Source organism: Hyla sarda, chromosome 5 (assembly GCF_029499605.1).
Source record: "Hyla sarda isolate aHylSar1 chromosome 5, aHylSar1.hap1, whole genome shotgun sequence".
Taxonomy (NCBI): domain Eukaryota; kingdom Metazoa; phylum Chordata; class Amphibia; order Anura; family Hylidae; genus Hyla; species Hyla sarda.
Genome location: NC_079193.1, coordinates 167,423,752 through 167,442,623, shown reverse-complemented (window position 1 = coordinate 167,442,623; position 18,872 = coordinate 167,423,752). Strand labels below are relative to the sequence as shown.

General features: G+C 42.5%; 1 protein-coding gene across 3 annotated transcripts in view; it reads left to right on the top strand.

Annotated features, from left to right (window-relative positions):
* Window positions 1–18,872, top strand: part of NEK11 (NIMA related kinase 11) — a 331,532-nt gene that overhangs the window by 154,939 nt on the left and 157,721 nt on the right. For all 3 annotated transcript variants that reach the window (XM_056520669.1, XM_056520670.1, XM_056520672.1), the window contains exon 6: window positions 12,958–13,084. In XM_056520669.1, coding sequence (XP_056376644.1) covers window positions 12,958–13,084 — 127 coding nt within the window. The remainder of the gene's footprint in view (window positions 1–12,957; window positions 13,085–18,872) is intronic.

The following is an 18,872-nucleotide window of genomic DNA, read 5'->3' as shown; positions in this document are numbered from 1 at the left end:
CCTACCCTGGAGTTTTTGGCTATGAAATTACAATGATGTAGCTATCAGTCCGGGCACCGAAATGACTGGGCACAGAAAAAAAAACAAAGGGATTGGAACAGTGCTCTATTCATTCTCTATGATGAGGCACTGATTTATAAACAAGAAATGCAGTGTTAGGGCTGGGCGGTATGACCAAATCTGCGTATCACGGTATTTTTGTAACTATCGGCGGTTCCACGTTATATAACGGTATTTCCTCCCCCCCCCCAAATTAATTATCAGCCCAGCGCTGCACTATTCTGCCCCCCTCCCAAATTAATTATCAGCCCAGCGCTGCGCTATTCTGCCCCCTCCCAACAAAAATAAATCATCAGCCCAGCGCTGCGCTATTCTGCCCCCCCCCCCCAACAAAAATTAATTAGCCCAACGCTGCGCTATTCTGCCCCCTCCCAACAAAAATTAATTATCAGCCCAGCGCTGCCCCCATCGGGGTAAATACTTACATGTCACCAGCTGCCCTCCTCGTGCTGTTTGTTTCCGCCGGTGCAGACACAAGGTAAACTAAATAAACTCACGCATGTTCCGACATCGGCCTTACGCTAGGGACGGGAACGTCGGACAGCCGTCAGCCTATCACCGGCCGCAGCGATGTTCCGCCTCGGCCGCTGATAGGCTGAGCCCACTGTCATGTAAGAAGCTCTGGGCGGCTTCTTACGTGACAGTGGGCTCAGCCTATCAGCAGCCAAGGCGGAACATTGCTGCGGCCGGTGATAGGCTGATGGCTGTCCGACGTTCCATTCACTAGGAAGCAGATGAGGCCGGTACCGGACCAACGGGAGGTGAGTTAAAGTTTATTTTGTTTATTTTTTGCAGCCCGGGCATAGGGATACCACACAGTATAGAGCAGTGGTCTTCAACCTGCCGATCTCCAGATGTTGCAAAACTACAACTCCCAGCATGCCCGGACAACCAACGGCTGTTCGGGCATGCAGAGAGTTGTAGTTTTGCAACATCTGGAGGTCGGCAGGTTGAAGACCACTGGTATAGAGTGTCAGAGCCGGCGGCCGCAACAAACATGAGGATGAGGAGGGCAGCGCATGTGGGTGACATATCAGTATTTACCCCGATGGGGACATCGCTGGGCTGATAATTAATTGGGGGGCAGAACAGCGCTCGCGGGTGACTTGTGATTAGTTCCCCGATGTGGGGACAGCGCAGCACTGGGCTCATTCATTCATTTCCGAGGGGGAGGGGCCCAACCGGTATTGCGGTATGGGTTAAAATTCATATTGTACAGCACAAAAATGTCGGTATTCGGGATGCACATGTGCAGTGTGTTATAAACAGCCGTGGTGGAATACTGAATATATGAAAAAGAAGGTTCAGTGCACTTGGGTATGACTGACGGTGTAGTTAGGCTCAAGGGTGAGGGTATGGTTAGGGGGCAAGGCTGAGGGTGTGATTGGGGGTAAGGCTGAGGGTGTGGTTATTGGCATGTCTGGGGCCGTGGCACACCGTCTTATCTGTCCCTCTCTGCACTCAGCAAAAGTTGGGAGGTATGTAGAAGCACTAATTTAAATGACAGCAACAAAATATCCATTCTTCTGACTCCAAATCTGTAATCTACAAAGCTGTATTCAAGCATCTTTGTTACATTGGATTTACTCAAGGAGTTAAGTAAAGTTTTACAAGTTGTTTCATGGAACCTCAGTCTCCAGATGTCTCACTCCTGCACCTTTTATTTAGGAAAAGCTTTAATGACAAAAAGATAATTGTGGGGTTCACAGAAGAACATTGTGTTGGTCCATCATTCTGTCATGTAACAGATCCATTAAAGCCTACTACATTCAACATAACCCTCCCACAGCCACCACAATAATACACACTGTGACTCCTAATATTAAATATATACTGAACAGTTCTCTGACATTAATTATAACACACACAGTGACTCTACATTAACCCCTTCCCATCCACCTGAATTTTGAGTTTTGGCTTACCGTATATACTTGAGTATAAGCTGACCCGAATATAAACCGAGGCCTCTAATTTCACCCCAAAAACCTAGGAAAACTTATTGACTCGAGTATAAGCCTAGGGTGGGAAATATATCATCCCCCCCCTGTCATCATCCATCACCCCCCCCTGTCATCATCCAGACCCTCCATGTCATCATCACCGCCTGTCATCATCCCCCATCATCATCCAGACTTCCCTGTCATCATCCCCCCCTGTCAACCCTCCTTCATCATCCAGACCCCGTCATCATCTCCCCTTGTCATCACCCCCCTCCCGTCATCATGACCTCCTGTCATCATCCCCTCTGTCATCATCACCCCCTATCAACCCCCCTGTCATCATCCAGACCCCCGTCATCATCACCCCCTGTCATCATCCAGACCCCCCTTTCGTTGTCTACTCACCTCCCCAGTTGTTGCTCTCTTTCCTGTTACCTAGTAGCTGCAGGGACCATCTGCATATTGGTGGGGAGGGCAAGCCGGTTCGAACCGTCCATCTTCACCGGGAGGCCCTCTTTTCCGCTCCGGGCCAGCCCCAGATTAGTGACACAGCATTGATGCCGCCGTGCAGGGACGTCCGTGTGCAGCAGACATCCGTGACGTCTGCTGCGCATGCTTGTCCCTGATGTGTCTTGTCAATGCAGCATCACTAGTCCGGGGCTGGCCCAGAGCAGAGAAGAGGGCCTCCCGGTGAAGATGGGCGGCCCGGTTTACCCCCCCACCAGAATGCGGACGTTCCCTGCAGCGAAGATCATACCACAGGAATGCCTGAAGTAAATTTTTTTTATTCACTTGAGTATAAGCTGAGGGGGGTTCAGCATGAAAAAATCATGCTGAAAGACTCGGCTTATACTCGAGTATATACTGTGTTTTTTTGTTTTTTTTTTTCTCTCACCTTCTAACCCCCTTAACGGTTTAATCTTTCCACTAACAGGTGTGTGAGAGCTTATTTTTTGCAGCAATTATTTTACAATGTTTTATGTATTGTGAAGTCTGTATTGTGAAGTCTGTACTGTAAAGTTCTGACCCCTACTGAACTTTTTTCACCTATGTAGCTATTTTTTTTTTAATTGTACTTGATACCACTTTTGCATAGATCAGACTTTTTGATTACTTTTCAAAATCAATAAATTTGGCGCTTGGTCATTTTTTTGTTTACACTGTTGACCATGCGGTATCAGTATCAGTATCAGTATATATTGCAATAGTTTAGACAAAGACGCACATGATGATGATACCAACTGTGTTATTTATTTATTTTTACGTGTATTTTATTAGGTAAATGGGAAGGGGGGGGGGGTTGAATTTTTATTGAATATTTTAAAAAGCTTTTTATTTATTTATTTATATTATATTAATTGTATTATGCACCAATTCCTGATATTAATTATACCACACCATGTCCCTATATTAATTGTAATACACACTGTGTCCCCTTTATTAAAGGAGTAGTCCACTGCAGACTATTCCCACTCCGTTGTGCCCGGACTGTCACTAAAGAACTACGACTTACAGCAGGTGAGGAGATCAGCATAGTTGTAATGGCGCACGTCGCCATTACAACTATGCCTGATCTCCTCACCTGCTGTAAGTTGTAATTCTTTTGTGATTGGTTATTATAATGTATTTATACTAAGTTTCACTCTCCATGTGAAACCCCTGGAAGAAGGATTTTGCATCTGAAACGGCTGTAGGGGTGGGCGTCCTGTGCAATGGCTCAGTTGCGTATGTGGGTATCAGCTTTAGCTTTTGTTTGTTATTATGTAATACTTGTGGGATGTATTCATCACCACTAAGGCTATAGCACACATTGCTACCTGTTTACTTAGCGTGCCGATACCCCGTAGCACATTTTCCCCTATATGACCGGCATATGTTTTTCATTGTCTGTTCATTATCTGCCATACAGGACTGCTCCCGTTTTTCTCTTGTCCCCCCTCATCTTATTCCTTTTCGTTTATGTATGTGTTTTGGTCTTTTGACCCATCTATTTGTATTTTTAATTGTTAGTAAAAAGATATATTTTATATTGCACTTAGTTCTGCTGCAATTTACTCCTTTAATTAAAATATACTCTGTTCCCCTATATTCATTGTAACACATACTGAGCCTGTATTATTTATGTCTTCTCTCTATCAACTGTAATACACAGGGTATTCTCATCTGGACAGTTATAACAAATCCAATAGATACAGATTCCACCTCTGGGTCCCTCCCCCCCCTCCCCACCCCCCACCCTCTCGGCTTGCATCCAATTGAAGTAGCATGGAAGCTAAAAACAGCTAGGAGCTAGGATAGCTGTTTTACCCAGTTTGTATAACAATGGAAGTTGTGCAAACAGTGTAGCACTGTGTGTAACACCGTTTATGTAGATCTACAGGTAGGAAGACAGGATAGCTAGTGGTACTATGCTGTTTACGTAACCACCATTAACCTCTGTGGGAGTTTAATAGAATGAGTAAGATGGGAACAGGGCAGGCAGCCCATAAAAGCAGCATTACATACTGTTACGCCGAGCGCTCCGGGTCCCCGCTCCTCCCCGGAGCGCTCGCTTCACTCTCTCCGCTGCAGCGCTCCGGTCTCGTCCTCTGACCCGGGGCGCTGCGATTCCGCTGCCAGCCGGGATGCGATTCGCGATGCGGGTAGCGCCCGCTCGCGATGCGCACCCCGGCTCCCCTACCTGACTCGCTCTCCGTCTGTTCTGTCCCGGCGCGCGCGGCCCCGCTCCCTAGGGCGCGCGCGCGCCGGGTCTCTGCGATTTAAAGGGCCACTGCGCCGCTGATTGGCGCAGTGGTTCCAATTAGTGTGTTCACCTGTGCACTTCCCTATATCACCTCACTTCCCCTGCACTCCCTTGCCGGATCTTGTTGCCTTAGTGCCAGTGAAAGCGTTCCTTGTGTGTTCCTTGCCTGTGTTTCCAGACCTTCTGCCGTTGCCCCTGACTACGATCCTTGCTGCCTGCCCCGACCTTCTGCTACGTCCGACCTTGCTTCTGCCTACTCCCTTGTACCGCGCCTATCTTCAGCAGCCAGAGAGGTGAGCCGTTGCTAGTGGATACGACCTGGTCACTACCGCCGCAGCAAGACCATCCCGCTTTGCGGCGGGCTCTGGTGAAAACCAGTAGTGGCTTAGAACCGGTCCACTAGCACGGTCCACGCCAATCCCTCTCTGGCACAGAGGATCCACTACCTGCCAGCCGGCATCGTGACACATACAATATGTATACCCAAGCTTTTACAAGAGTGTCTACATTATTCTTTAAAAACAATCAATTCTGCACTATATAGCCAAACAAATCTAAAGCACTTTTATAAATAATCGCATTTAACAAGAAGCTGTTATTGAGAAAACATATGTTCATGTACTAATATAAGGAATTGTTTGTTTCTTCACATTTCTATCACTAGAGATAATTATCTCCAAACTCTAAAATAAAATTGTTGAAAGTCTTTTCATTGTTTCCTTCCTCTGCAATTGATTTGCAGACGGATAAGTCATTTGGGTTCTACAGTAAATATAGCAAATATTGTGATTGAAGCAAATATTTATTCAGTGTAGTTATTATACCACAAGTGATACAGCCCAATTTCAAAGATAATTTAAAGGGATTTTCAAGTACCCAAATATTGATGGCATGCTTCTCGAGGTTGCTTGTTGCTTGGAGTTGCTTATCTATTCTAATCGATAGGTCACCGGTGTTCTGAAAAACCCTTATAAAACCTTTATAAGGGCAGACTAACCCCCTTTTGGAAAAAAAATTTGACATAAATAAGGATTGAAATTCTGAAAAGTATAATACAAATGCACATCTTACTAAAGGGGTTGTCTGATTTGAGTCTGATTTGTCAGAAGTAAGTGGAAGGCTGCTAGGGTTGTAAAAATAACTAACTACACCATACTTAAATAACATTAAACCATGTAGCTAAAAATTCACAATTTTATTAAATCCTCGTAAAAAACCCAATGACAATAGTATAAATAATTAGTATCAATACATAAGAAAGAAAAAGCTCTCCTATGATGAACAACCGTATATCCCAACGCGTTTCCCCGTGTATCTTGTGATATACAACGGTTCATCAGGGGATGACAACAACAGTATACAAATATATACCTAGTAAGCACCGAGATATGGAGGAACAATATATATAGATAGCGTGCAACACATGGACAAAGGCACAGCTTAATGTACAATAGATGAAAGGACAATTAGAACTATACATATATTATAATACATCAAAGCAAACATATATACAGTACAAAGCACGTGAATGTAGACAGGCAATAGCAAGGCTTATTTGTGGCTTCATTTAAATATCCTCCGACTGATGTAGCAACCTCTAGGTAGTTGGATAGCAGAAAACGAGATCACTGATAAAGTGAGGACCCTACGATAAGGGCTCCTCCACAGAAAAAGGGAAAAATAGGCTTAATAAATGGCCCCCTGGAATAAAGACCTGAAAATAGTTGCTTCCTTACTACAGATAACTCCAGACCACATTTGTCCAATCACCAGGATCTTGTTTGACCCTCCAGATTATTAGATAAAGAGTTCAGATAATAATGCCACCTAGGTAAAAAAAACCTCTATGATGTCCACATAACCACAGTATAGTCCAGAAGATGTCCAGCCATTATCCATGTGTAGTTACCCCATATCAGAATGCCATAGGCATGATACGCCCGTCTGCGGCTGGCGATCCACCATACTTACCAGGTCCAAGGTTAGCACTGTGTACTACCTTGGTTCTTATGTTTACTTACTTTAATTTCATGCTGATGATGACTTTTCAACCTAACTGCAGCCACAGTGACTGGCTGCAGCAGAATTAGGAAAGTCATCAGGAGGTAAGTAAATTCATCTCTGAAATTAGTAAGCAAAAACAAGGCAGGATAATGCGTTGCTACTTTTTGTACAGCCCTAGCTGCCTGCCCTTTATTTTTTAAACTAATATGAAAACCCCATTTTAATACATTTGATTTCTGTGCTGGCACTGAACTACATTGTGCAGAAGTCAGGTAAACAGATCAGAACACAATGGGTTAACAGGCACAGAACTAGAAACTAAACACACATAATTAATAAATAAACAGATAAAGAGAAGTCAAACAGGCTAAATCAAAACTTAGAGAGCAGCGCATTACCAATTTTGAAAATGGAGGAAAGTCGGGTTACTTAGCCAAGGTCAGAATACACAGGATCAATATAGCAGAGAACAATTCAGGAGCTTGTGCAGACAGAAAACATTAACATGATGAGTAAAAGCTGAAGCCTTATAAAGAATGGGTTAGGAGGGGGCAGTCGCCAAGACCGGAGCCAATTTTTGCCAGAGCACAGCATGTAATGCCTGGCCAGGTGTGTTTATTACAGTACCCTTAGCGACCAATCTGATTTTGAAAAGGCCTGTGAAAAATGAAAGAAGCTATCTTATTGGGTGCCATGGGCAACTCAGCAACTTTTACTCTGGACAGGTTTTGATAAATCTCCCCCAATGGGTTGACAGGCACAAAACTAGAAACTTAACTAAACTAACAGACACATAAAGAAAAGTCAGCCAAAAAAACCTAGAGAGCTGCGTAGTACCAATTTGGAAAATAGAGGAAAGTCGGGTTACTTAGCCAAGGTCAGAATACACAGGATCAATATGGTGGTAAACAATTCAGAGTTAATGCAGTTAGAAAACTTTAACACAGGCGAAAAGTAAAGGCAGACTTATTTCTTCTAAAGACCAGCTCAGGAGGATGTAGTAGCTAAGATCGATGCCAATTGGCCCAGTGTTGGCAGCTTGTGAGTGATTAGAGCACAGCATGTGAACCCTGACCAGGGGCGATCCTTACAATCATATTTGTCTTACATTATTTATGAGAATAATATGTTGATACACTTTTACAATTATTATAGTAGACTACTAACATAATGTCCCTCATTAACTAAGAGGGGGAGATTTATCAAAACCTGTGCAGAGGAAAAGTTGCTCAGTTGTCCATAGCAACCAATCAGATCGCTTCTTTCATTTTTAACAAGGCCTCTGCAAAATGAAAGAAGCAATCTGATTGGTTGCTATGGGCAACTGGGCAACTTTTCCTCTGCACATGTTTTGATAAATCTCCTCCAGAGTGTTGGGTTTTGACTAGTGTGACATGTTGTTTCAGACTTGCAGGATTCTATTCTATTTACTATGGGGATTCACAGATTTACAAGTCAGGAACATTTTCTGACCTGTCATTTCTAGGTAGAAATTTCCAGCAATTTTTTTTTACAGGATTTTTTGTGAATTCAATAGTAAATAGGTCAGGTTGTAAAACCATGCCCCTTTTCTGACCAACAACGCACCTTTTCCAGCAAGCCAGGCCTCTTTTTTTGGATTTTTTGGGTTTGTACTTTGTCGCACAACCCAACAAAACAGGTCGGATTTAAAATAGTAAATCAGAGCCAGTATGTGACTACCTTAAATTTTAAAGCCCTATTAGCCTCAGTTTTTTTCAGCCTTCCTCAACCATCCCAATGCTCTCTTATCCTTTATGCCCTCTTAAAAACGGTAAATTTCAGTAGTCCTGCAAACAACTAGGTAAGATAGACTTTCATATCATGTCCAACAGTTCTTTGATACTGCTGATATAGCAGATAAAGCTGCATCTTCTGACTTATTTAATGTGACCAACAAGGAAGGCTTCCAGCCAACCCCAGCACCAAAACCGGTCACCTTTTAGAGTTGAATATCTGCTTTAGTGCTTCAAAGCCTTGCTACAGCAGAAACTAGAATCCACCACAGATTGCCTGATTGCCTTGGCAGATCTAGGCACTCTAGAATAAAGAATAGACAAGGCAAATAAATAATCAATTTACATAATAACTAAATTGTTCGTCTCAGATTCACCCCAAATGCTGTACTCTTAAAATGTGCAGATGCTGTAGTAATCTGTGCATCAGAAGTCTACCTGTCAAAAATATACATTCTACAGTTACCTCCCTGTTTCACAAGACCCAGCCTTACTAAGAAACGGGCACAGTTTATTGTTTACTAGGACCTAATTGAGAAGAGAATAAACTACATATTTATTTTTCCACTCAGAAGAACAACTTATGAAATCTGCCCCCAACAAGAACAAAGCAAAAGAGATTGAAACACAAAATATTCTTTCTCTTTTTTCTTATACCGTATATACTCGAATATAAGCCGACCCGAATATAAGCCAAGGCCCCTAATTTTACCCCAAAAATCCAGGAAAAATTATTGACTCGACTATAAGCCTAGGGTGGGAAATACATCATCCCCCCATGTAATCATCCAGACCCCCGTCATCATCCCCCCCTTCATCATCACCGCCTGTCAATCCCTTCATCAGTGGTCTTCAACCTGTGGACCTCCAGATGTTGCAAAACTACAACTCCCAGCATGCCCTGACAGCCATCAGCTGTTCGGGCATGCTGGGAGTTGTAGTTTTGAAACATCTGGAGGTCTGCAGGTTGAAGACCACTGCGTCCTTCGTCATCATCCAGACCCTGTCATCATCCCCCCCCCCTGTCAATCCCTTCATCAGTGGTCTTCAACCTGCGGACTTCCAGAGGTTTCAAAACTACAACTCCCAGCATGCCCGGACAGCCATCTGCTGTCCGGGCATGCTGGGTGTTGTAGTTTTGAAACCTCTGGAGGTCCGCAGGTTGAAGACCACTGCAGCCTTCGTCATCATCCAGCTACCCCCCCCCCTTTGTTTTGTACTCACCTCCCCTCGGCGGGACATTAGGGTGAGCTGGTCCAAGCCATCTCTGCTGCAGGGACCGTCCGGCGGCGATGGTTAGTCATTGTGGGCTGTCCAATTTCACCGGGGGGGGCCTCTTCTCCGTGCTTCGGCCCCGGCCCCGGAGTAGTGAAGTTGCCTTGACGACGACGCACAGGGACGTTACCGGGGGGGGGGGGGCTGGATGATGACGAAGGCCGCCGTGGTCTTCAACCTGCGGACCTCCAGAGGTTTCAAAACTACAACACCCAGCATGCCCGGACAGCCATCGGGAGTGGTAGTTTTGCAACATCTGGAGGTCCGCAGGTTGAAGACCACTGATGAAAGGATTGACAGGCAGAGTTCACTCGAGTATAATCCGAGGGGGGCATTTTCAGCACGAAAAATCGTGCTGAAAAACTCGGCTTATACTCGAGTATATACGGTAACCTCTAGTACTATTTGTCACCAGGACTACTACATCACAGGCAATTGCATTACCTTCAGACCCTTGAATCTTGAAATACTTTTTTTCTTTTCTCTTGCTGTGCATTGTGTATTGCCACTGAAGACTTGATTCTGAATTTGAACTTTGATTCACAAAGTTATTAATATTGTACCATCTATACCATCTAAAGGACATAAACACTCATGGAATGTTTTGCCATCAGCCCTCTGGGACTCAGATTCTGATTAGTATACAATAAACATCCCCATCTATATTCCTGTTACCATGCTGTGCAATTGGATGCTATTATACCTACAGGATACTAACCCTCTGTAGGATTCAGTCACTTGTTTATTTGTTTTGTATGCATTCTAACTGTTAAATTCCGTTACTCTTGTTTATATATGTACTACAGATAGTTTGTTTACTTAAAGGGGTACTCCCGTGGAAAACTTTTTTTTTAAATCAACTGGTGCCAGAAAGTTAAACAGATTTGTAAATTACTTCTATTAAAAAATCTTAATCCTTCCAGTACTTTTCTGGGGCTGTATACTACAGAGAAATCCAAAAAAGAAATACATTTCCTCTGATGTCATGACCACAGTGCTCTCTGCTGACCTCTGCTGTTCATTTTAGGAACTGTCCAGAGCAGCATATGTTTGTAATGGGGATTTTCTCCTGGTCTGGACAGTTCCTAAAATGGACAGCAGAGGTCAGCAGAGAGCACTGTGGTCATGACATCAGAGGAAATTTATTTCTTTTTTGTATTTCTATTTAGTATACAGCCCCTAAAAAGTACTGGAAGGATTAAGATTTTTTTGATAGAAGTGATATACAAATCTGTTTAACTTTCTGGAACCAGTTGATTTAAAAAAAAAAAAATAAATAAAGTTTTCCACGGGAGTACCCCTTTAACTCCATTTGTTTGCACATGTTCTCTATCCAAATACAAATACTAAATATATATCTTTTACATATTATTTTCTGCTCTCCCCTTTTTTCATTTTCCCCTTTACAGAATGGTTTAAGTGTTTCTATAATGTTTTAGAATTAAAGACCAGGTTGTAAGCTCATGCTAACCTCTATAACCTAAATAAGCATAACCCAGAGCATGGCATCCCCAATGCGTCCTTCAATACTTATGATCCTCCACAGAACACATTTCCACCTGTCCTCACCTTGGAGACCCTTCTACTCCCTATTATAAATACTCCTTATTGTTTATTTGTTGTTTTCTATTTTTGTGTTTAAAGGGGTACTCCGGTGGAAAACTTTTTTTTTATCAACTAGTGCCAGAAAGTTAATCCGATTTGTAAATTACTTATATCAAAAAATCTTAATCCTTACAGTACTTATCAGCTGCTGTATAATACAGAGGAAGTTCATTTCTTTGTGAATTTATTTTCTGTCTGCCCACAGTGCTCTCTGCGGACACCTTTGTTCATGTCAGGAACTGTCCAGAGCAGGAGATGTTTGCTATGGGGAATTGTTTCTTTCTAGACAGTTCCTGACATGGACAGAGAGGTGTCAACAGAGAGCACCGTGGACAGACAGAAAGAAGAAATAAAAAAAAATAAAAAGGACTTCCTTTGTGTTATATAGCAGCTGATAAGTACTGGAAGGATTAAGATTTTAAAATAGAAGTTATTTACAAATCTGTTTAACTTTCTGTCATTAATTGATTTAAAAAAATGTTTTCCACCGGAATATCTCTTTAATTCTCTACAAACTAATAAAACTCTTTAGAGCATATGGGTATTTTAGAGCGAGGTTTCCTCCTATGATTATCAGCTGATTGCTAGGTTGTTTTTAAAGTAAAAAGAAGATGTCCTGGTGAGACAATTACTTTAAGTGGTGGCAAAAGTAAGGAGACTGCACTCTAAAATAATTTCTTTATCTATGTTGTGATGTTTCAGCTCCTGCGGAAGCCTTTCTTGGGCTGTGTAATATTTGTCGATAGGACCCCTGTACTACTTTAACATAGTGCTGCTCTAGTTTAAAGGGGTACTCCGGTGAAAACCTTTTTTCTTTTAAATCAACTGGTGGCAGAAAGTTAAAATTCTTTTCTTTTTGGAATGCTCTCTGATGACATCACGAGCACAGTTCTCTCTGCTGACATTATTATAATAGTAATAACACTTTATTTATTGTTGTCCTTAGTGGGATTTGAACCCAAGTCCCCAGCACTGCAAGGCAGCAGTGCTAACCACTGAGCCACCATGCTGCCCTTAGCATACATCTGCTATGCATGGTTGCTAAAATGGACAGAGATGTCAGCAGAGAGCACTGTGCTCGTGATGTCATCAGTGTTCCAAAAAGAAAGGAATTTCCTCTGTAGCATTCAGCAGCTAATAAGTACTGGAAGGATTAAGATTTTTTAATAGAAGTAATTTACAAATATGTTTAACTTTCTGCCACCAGTTGATTTAAAAGAAAAAAGGTTTTCACCGGAGTACCCTTTTAAGTGGAAGCAAGTTTAGGGATCAATAAACCTATTTTCTAAACACCATAAAACCCTTTTAAATAACACTGAAATAAATGTGGCAATATTAAAATGTGTTCAATAAGTTGTATAAAAAAAACTCTATATATACAGATATCTAAACAGTAAATTATTCGAACATCGACCTAATTTAAATACAAAATAATCTATTAATCTGAATACAACTTTATTACTCTTAAAATAAAAAAAACAGGCTGACTTGTTGGGATTATGCAATAATGCAATGTTAGACAGATTACTGCAACACATGGGTTAATTATTTATATATTTTTTCCAACTGCTTCCAGGGGATTTTGGGGTTTCACGTCTTTTGATGGGCTCCTGTGACCTGGCAACAACATTTACTGGGACACCATACTATATGAGTCCTGAAGCCTTAAAGCACCAGGGATATAACTCAAAGTCAGACATTTGGTGAGTAGGCATTGTGTATATTCTGATATATCAAGTAATTCTCCAGTGCAATGTACAACTGTTTTCCCTGACATGTCTGTAACAAATGTACAGTTTATACTGCATCATTGAATGAACTGACAAATAATAATCAAAAATCCTTTGAAGCTTTTAGTCGTATACTTAAACGAATTATGGAGGTATAAATATCTCTTGTCATTGATGTCGTCATAGTAAAACTGGTACAAATACATTTCAGCAAATCTGACATGTACTTGTCAATGAAAATAGTTTTTTTAAAGGGGTACTCTACCCCTAGACATCTTATCCCCTATAGAATAGGGGATAAGATGTCTGATCGCGGGGGTCCCGCCGCTGGGGACCCCCGCAATATAGCATGCGGCACCCACCTGTTTCTTGTCCGGAAGCGCTGGAGGGTCTGGGTCCCGACCACAGGAACGGAAGTTCGTGACGTCCCGACTCTGCCCCGTGTGACGTCACACCCCATCCCCTCAATGCAAGTCTATGGGAGGGGGCGTGATGGCCGTCACGCCCCCTCCCATAGACTTGCATTGAGGGGATGGGGCATGACTTCACAAGGGGGCGGAGTCGTAACATTGCAAACTTCCGTTCCCGGGGTCGGGACCCAGACCCTCCAGCGCTTCCGAACAAGAAACAGGTGGGTACCGCATGCTATATTGCGGGGGTCCCCAGCGGCGGGACCCCCGAGATCAGACATCTTATCCCCTATCCTTTGGCTAGGGGATAAGATGTCTAGGGGTGGAGTACCCCTTTAAATAGTTTTTCTTCCATTTCAGATATTTTTGGTGTTTGCAACATTTTGAAAAGCTGATTTTACATCATTGTGATCATGATTTTGTGGCATTTCTTTCCAATTCACATGACACTTTATGTATCAAAAAAACTAGACTTGATGTAATGAAGATGTTTTTGCCTATGACAGTTTTCTAGCCATAAAAACGGCAACTGACTGTCATCCATGTTTATGTTTTTGTCTGTTTTATGGTGTTTTTGATGCTTTTGTTTTCATTCATAAAATGTAAGAAGATCTGAAAGAGCGAATTGTCTACAATGTTGTATTTCTTTAACATATTGGTCCTCATTTTCTATTGCAAACCCGACATGTTTTGTCGAGTAGTGCGCCAGATTCTGTCGCATTGCGCCAGAAATTCTGTCTGCGCCAGATTTTTCGCCAGAATGTTCACCAGAATTGAAAAAAAACCCTACTAACTCTCCATTTTGCTAAGAAATCCTGAAAAAGAGGTGTGGCTGTCCGTAAAAGGGGCGTGGTCACTGAAAAGGGGCGTGTTTCCGTCATTTTCACAAAAACCCAACATGTTTACTAAGGTTTCCACAGAAAATGTGGTGGATTTCAGCTGAGGAAAACCAGACAGATCAGAGTATGTGTAAAAAAAAGCAAAATGTAGGGAAACCTTAGTAAATACCATGGAAAGTAAATTGTAGGGAATTAAAACCCACAAAGAAACCTACACTCCACTCTTAGTAAATAAGGCCCATAATGTTTCATACTCCTAAATTTTCAGCAGAAATGTTTTTCTATAAATATGACCTTTTGTATACAATGTGTATTCATGCACATTTATGAGGTAAAACATTATTTATTGACGTATGGCTTAAGGCTTTTGGGAAGGGGGAGTATTAGAAAGTCAATAAAAATAATCCATGTACAATAAGGTTAGTAGAAAATGATGAGACCATATAGGTTTGGTGTTAAATTGCTTGTAATTTATCCTTTTTATTGCATCTCTATATTGTGCTTATAAGTAAAGAAACAAAACTATAAAAGAATTTCCTGTCCAGTAATTTATAAATAATCAGCACATTAAATAAATATTGAGAATGAAGTTCGGGTTCACTCCACTAGTGCTCGGTTTGATGTCCCAGTTGCAGATATAATTAATCATCATTCATGCGTCTTGGCTGCGTGGAGCCTTAGGGTGATCCAGCAGATGGTGTGTCTGCAGTTCAGGTATACAGTACTCAAATCCCAGTTCACCTGATGCTTCCTCAACCGTAGATATATCCAGATCCATCTTCGAGTTTGCCATTTGAGCTATCAGTATACAAATATTTGCTTGTCTAGACATTACATTACATTTTACATCTCTATATATTAATAACATGTGTTTTGATAGTTAGTGATTAAAAAGAGAACAAAGGAAGATATTTGTGATGGTAAAAGTATACAGTTAAATTATCTTCCAATATATCATACATACGTGTGAGAAGATCACATTGTGCGTCTGTGCACCCACCCTGACTCCATAGTACTATCACACCAAGTTAACTGTTCAGAAATTCCTACTACCGGAAATATGAAACAACATTTTACATAAAGGTCCATTAACTTTAGTGGTATTTTGCTAAACTAGTGATAGATGTGAAGCACCATAACTCTTTGAGCCATGGCAAAAGGATTGAATAAGCAGAAACAGAATATTTGTTATATAAAAAAAAAAAAAAATAATAATAATATATATATATATATATATATATATATATATATATATATATATATATATATACATATACACCATCTATGTCTGGTCATTGGGATGCTCTCTACACATTTCTCTGCTTTCCTCTAATTACATTCTAACTTTTTGTAATCTCTTAAAGGAAGACTGTTAGCCTGTTCACCCACACTAAACCCAATACACAGAGTAATAGTGTGGGGGAACAGGAGTCCAATGAGGGGTCACATACTTAAATATGTCCAGTAGGTCCTGAAATATGTCCTCCAGAAGATCCTCTGTGTAATTCAGTGAATTGCGCACAGGGGGCGGGCTTTGTTACTCCACTTCACTAGGATGCAGAGTCACAGACATGTAAATTGAACCAGCAAAGCCCCACTCCCTGCGTGCGATTCACTGAATTCAGCAGAGGATCTTCTGGGGGACATATCTCAGAACCTACTGGACATATTAAAAGGGGTATTCCGGGAAAAAACATTTTATCCCCTATCCAAAGGATAGGGGATAAGATGTCTGATCAAGGGGGGCCCACCGCTGCGATCTCCCTGCAGCACCCGCATTCCATGTGTCTCCAGTTTTGGAAACCTCCAGTTTCCGGGACTGGGGACATTACGCCACGCACCCTACATTCATGTCTATGGTGAAATCGTGGAGGGTCCCAGTGGCGGGCCCCCCACAATCAGACATCCTATCCCCTATCCTTTGGATAGGGGATAAAATGTTTTTGCCCGGAATACCCCTTTAAGTAAGTGAACCTTTGTTGGACTCCTGTTCACCCATACTATAACCAAGTGTATTGGGTTTAGTGTGGGTGAATATAGTGTTGACCCTATATTCAACGTAAAAGCCTGGCCACAGTACAACTCTGTTATGTTAATAGCTATAAAACACCTGCCATAGAGACACATAAGATATACACTGAACCCATATGCCTCCAATTTCATAAAAAGACATGCATTGGATTCTGTACTATGGATTCTGTTCTTCTCTGAAAGCATTGCCTATAGGGGAGAATATATTGGCTCAAATATTGTCTGGCCTCCATTGTATGGAGATAAAAAGGTATGCCTGAAATTCTGATGAAAATCCCTATATAGCCATGAGCTTATTTGTTATCCTTGTTTATCTGTTGACAGGTGCACTATAAAGTCCACTTGAAAAAGATGTAACAGATTTTTAATTTTTTTTATTAATATTTTATTTTCAAATTTCAACATTTACGTGACAAAACAAACAGGCACATAATACAATACATCCCCCTCCTGTACGGGGCCCCGGCAGCCCTTGGGAAGGGGGCGTGTTGACCACCGCACGAAGCGGCGACTGACACGCCCCCTCAATACAACTCTATGGCAGAGCTGGAGCGCTGCCTTCGGCAATCTCTCGCTCTGCCATAGTGATGTATTGAGGGGGCGTGTTGGCCGCCGCTTTGTGTGGTGGTCGACACCCGCTATCTAGCCAGTGAGCGGGGCCCCGTACAGGAGATCGCGGGGAGCCCCAGCCGTCGGACCCCCTGTGATCTCAAACTTATCCCCTATCCTTAGGATAGGGGATAAGTTTTTCACCACTGGACTTCCCCTTTAACTTTCCCCACTCTCTTCTTCCTGGTGCTACAGGTGTAATCCAGTTTCTCAAAATATTAATTTTCACCTAACACAATAGCTTAACCCATTCTCTTCTTCCTGGTGCTACAGGTGTAATCCAGTTTCTCAAAATATTAATTTTCACCTAACACAATAGCTTCATGATTAATTATTTATATACCCCACTTCCTATGTTTAGACCCATTATCGCTGTCTTTATTTCATATGGAATCCTAACCTTATAGTCCAACTCTGATTTCTTATAAACCTTTCTCTGAAAATTCTTGAATTTTTGAACAATTCCACAGCATATGTGTCACTCCTGCTTCTTCTTCATTACATTTAGGGCAAAGTGAATTTGTCCTAACCCCCATCCTTTTTAATCTACCTGACGTGTAGTGCAGAGGGTGAATAATTTAGAATTGAGAAATTCTATGATTATTATTTATTGAAGATTTCTTAACATTTTGATAGACCATATTCCATTCCTCTTCTTCCAACTCTCCTATATCCCTATTCCACCATTTCTTACTTTTAAAAACTAAAATTTCTTTAACAATTAATTTATATACTTTACCCAAACTCTTTTTCGCTTTTTGCTGTGCTATCAAAAATTCTATAACCTTGTGATTTTCTATATTTAAACTCTCATTACCTTTCTCCTTTCTAAGTGCATTCCATAGTTGGATATATCCAAAATAATGTTTCCCTTTATCTAAGAAAATTCTTGTGCCAATCTTTCCCATTCCTCTATTATTCCCTTATCAAGTACCGTATATACTCGAGTATAAGCCGAGTTTTTCAGCACGATTTTTCGTGCTGAAAACACCCCCCTCGGCTTATACTCGAGTGAACTCCCCCACCCGCAGTGGTCTTCAACCTGCGGACTTCCAGAGGTTTCAAAACTACAACTCCCAGCAAGCCAGGGCAGCCATCGGCTGTCCGGGCTTGCTGGGAGTTGTAGTTTTGAAACCTCCGGAGGTCCGCAGGTTGAAGACCACTGCGGCCTTCAACATCATCCAGCCCCCTCTCACCCCCTTTAGTTCTGAGTACTCACCTCCGCTCGGCGCTGGTCCGGTCGTGCAGGACTGTCCGGTAAGGAGGTGGTCCGGTGAGGAGGTGGTCCGGGCTGCTATCTTCACCGGGGAGGCCTCTTCTAAGCGCTTCGGGCCCGGCCTCAGAATAGTCACGTTGCCTTGACAACGACGCAGATACGTCGTTGTCAAGGCAACGGCTCTATTCCGGGCCGGAAGCGCGGAGAAGAGGCGCCCCCGGTGAAGATAGCAGCCCGGACCACCTCCTCACCGGACCACCTCCTTACCGGACAGCCCTGCAGGACCGGACCAGCGCCGAGCGGAGGTGAGTACTCAGAACTAAAGGGGGTGAGAGGGGGCTGGATGATGTTGAAGGCCGCAGTGGTCTTCAACCTGCGGACCTCCGGAGGTTTCAAAACTACAACTCCCAGCAAGCCCGGACAGCCGATGGCTGCCCGGGCTTGCTGGGAGTTGTAGTTTTGAAATCTCTCGAGGTCCGCATGTTGAAGGCCGCAGTGGTCTTCAACCTGCGGACCTCCGGAGGTTTCAAAACTACAACTCCCAGCAAGCCCGGACAGCCGATGGCTGCCCGGGCTTGCTGGGAGTTGTAGTTTTGAAACCTCTGGAGGTCCGCATGTTGAAGGCCGCAGTGGTCTTCAACCTGCGGACCTCCGGA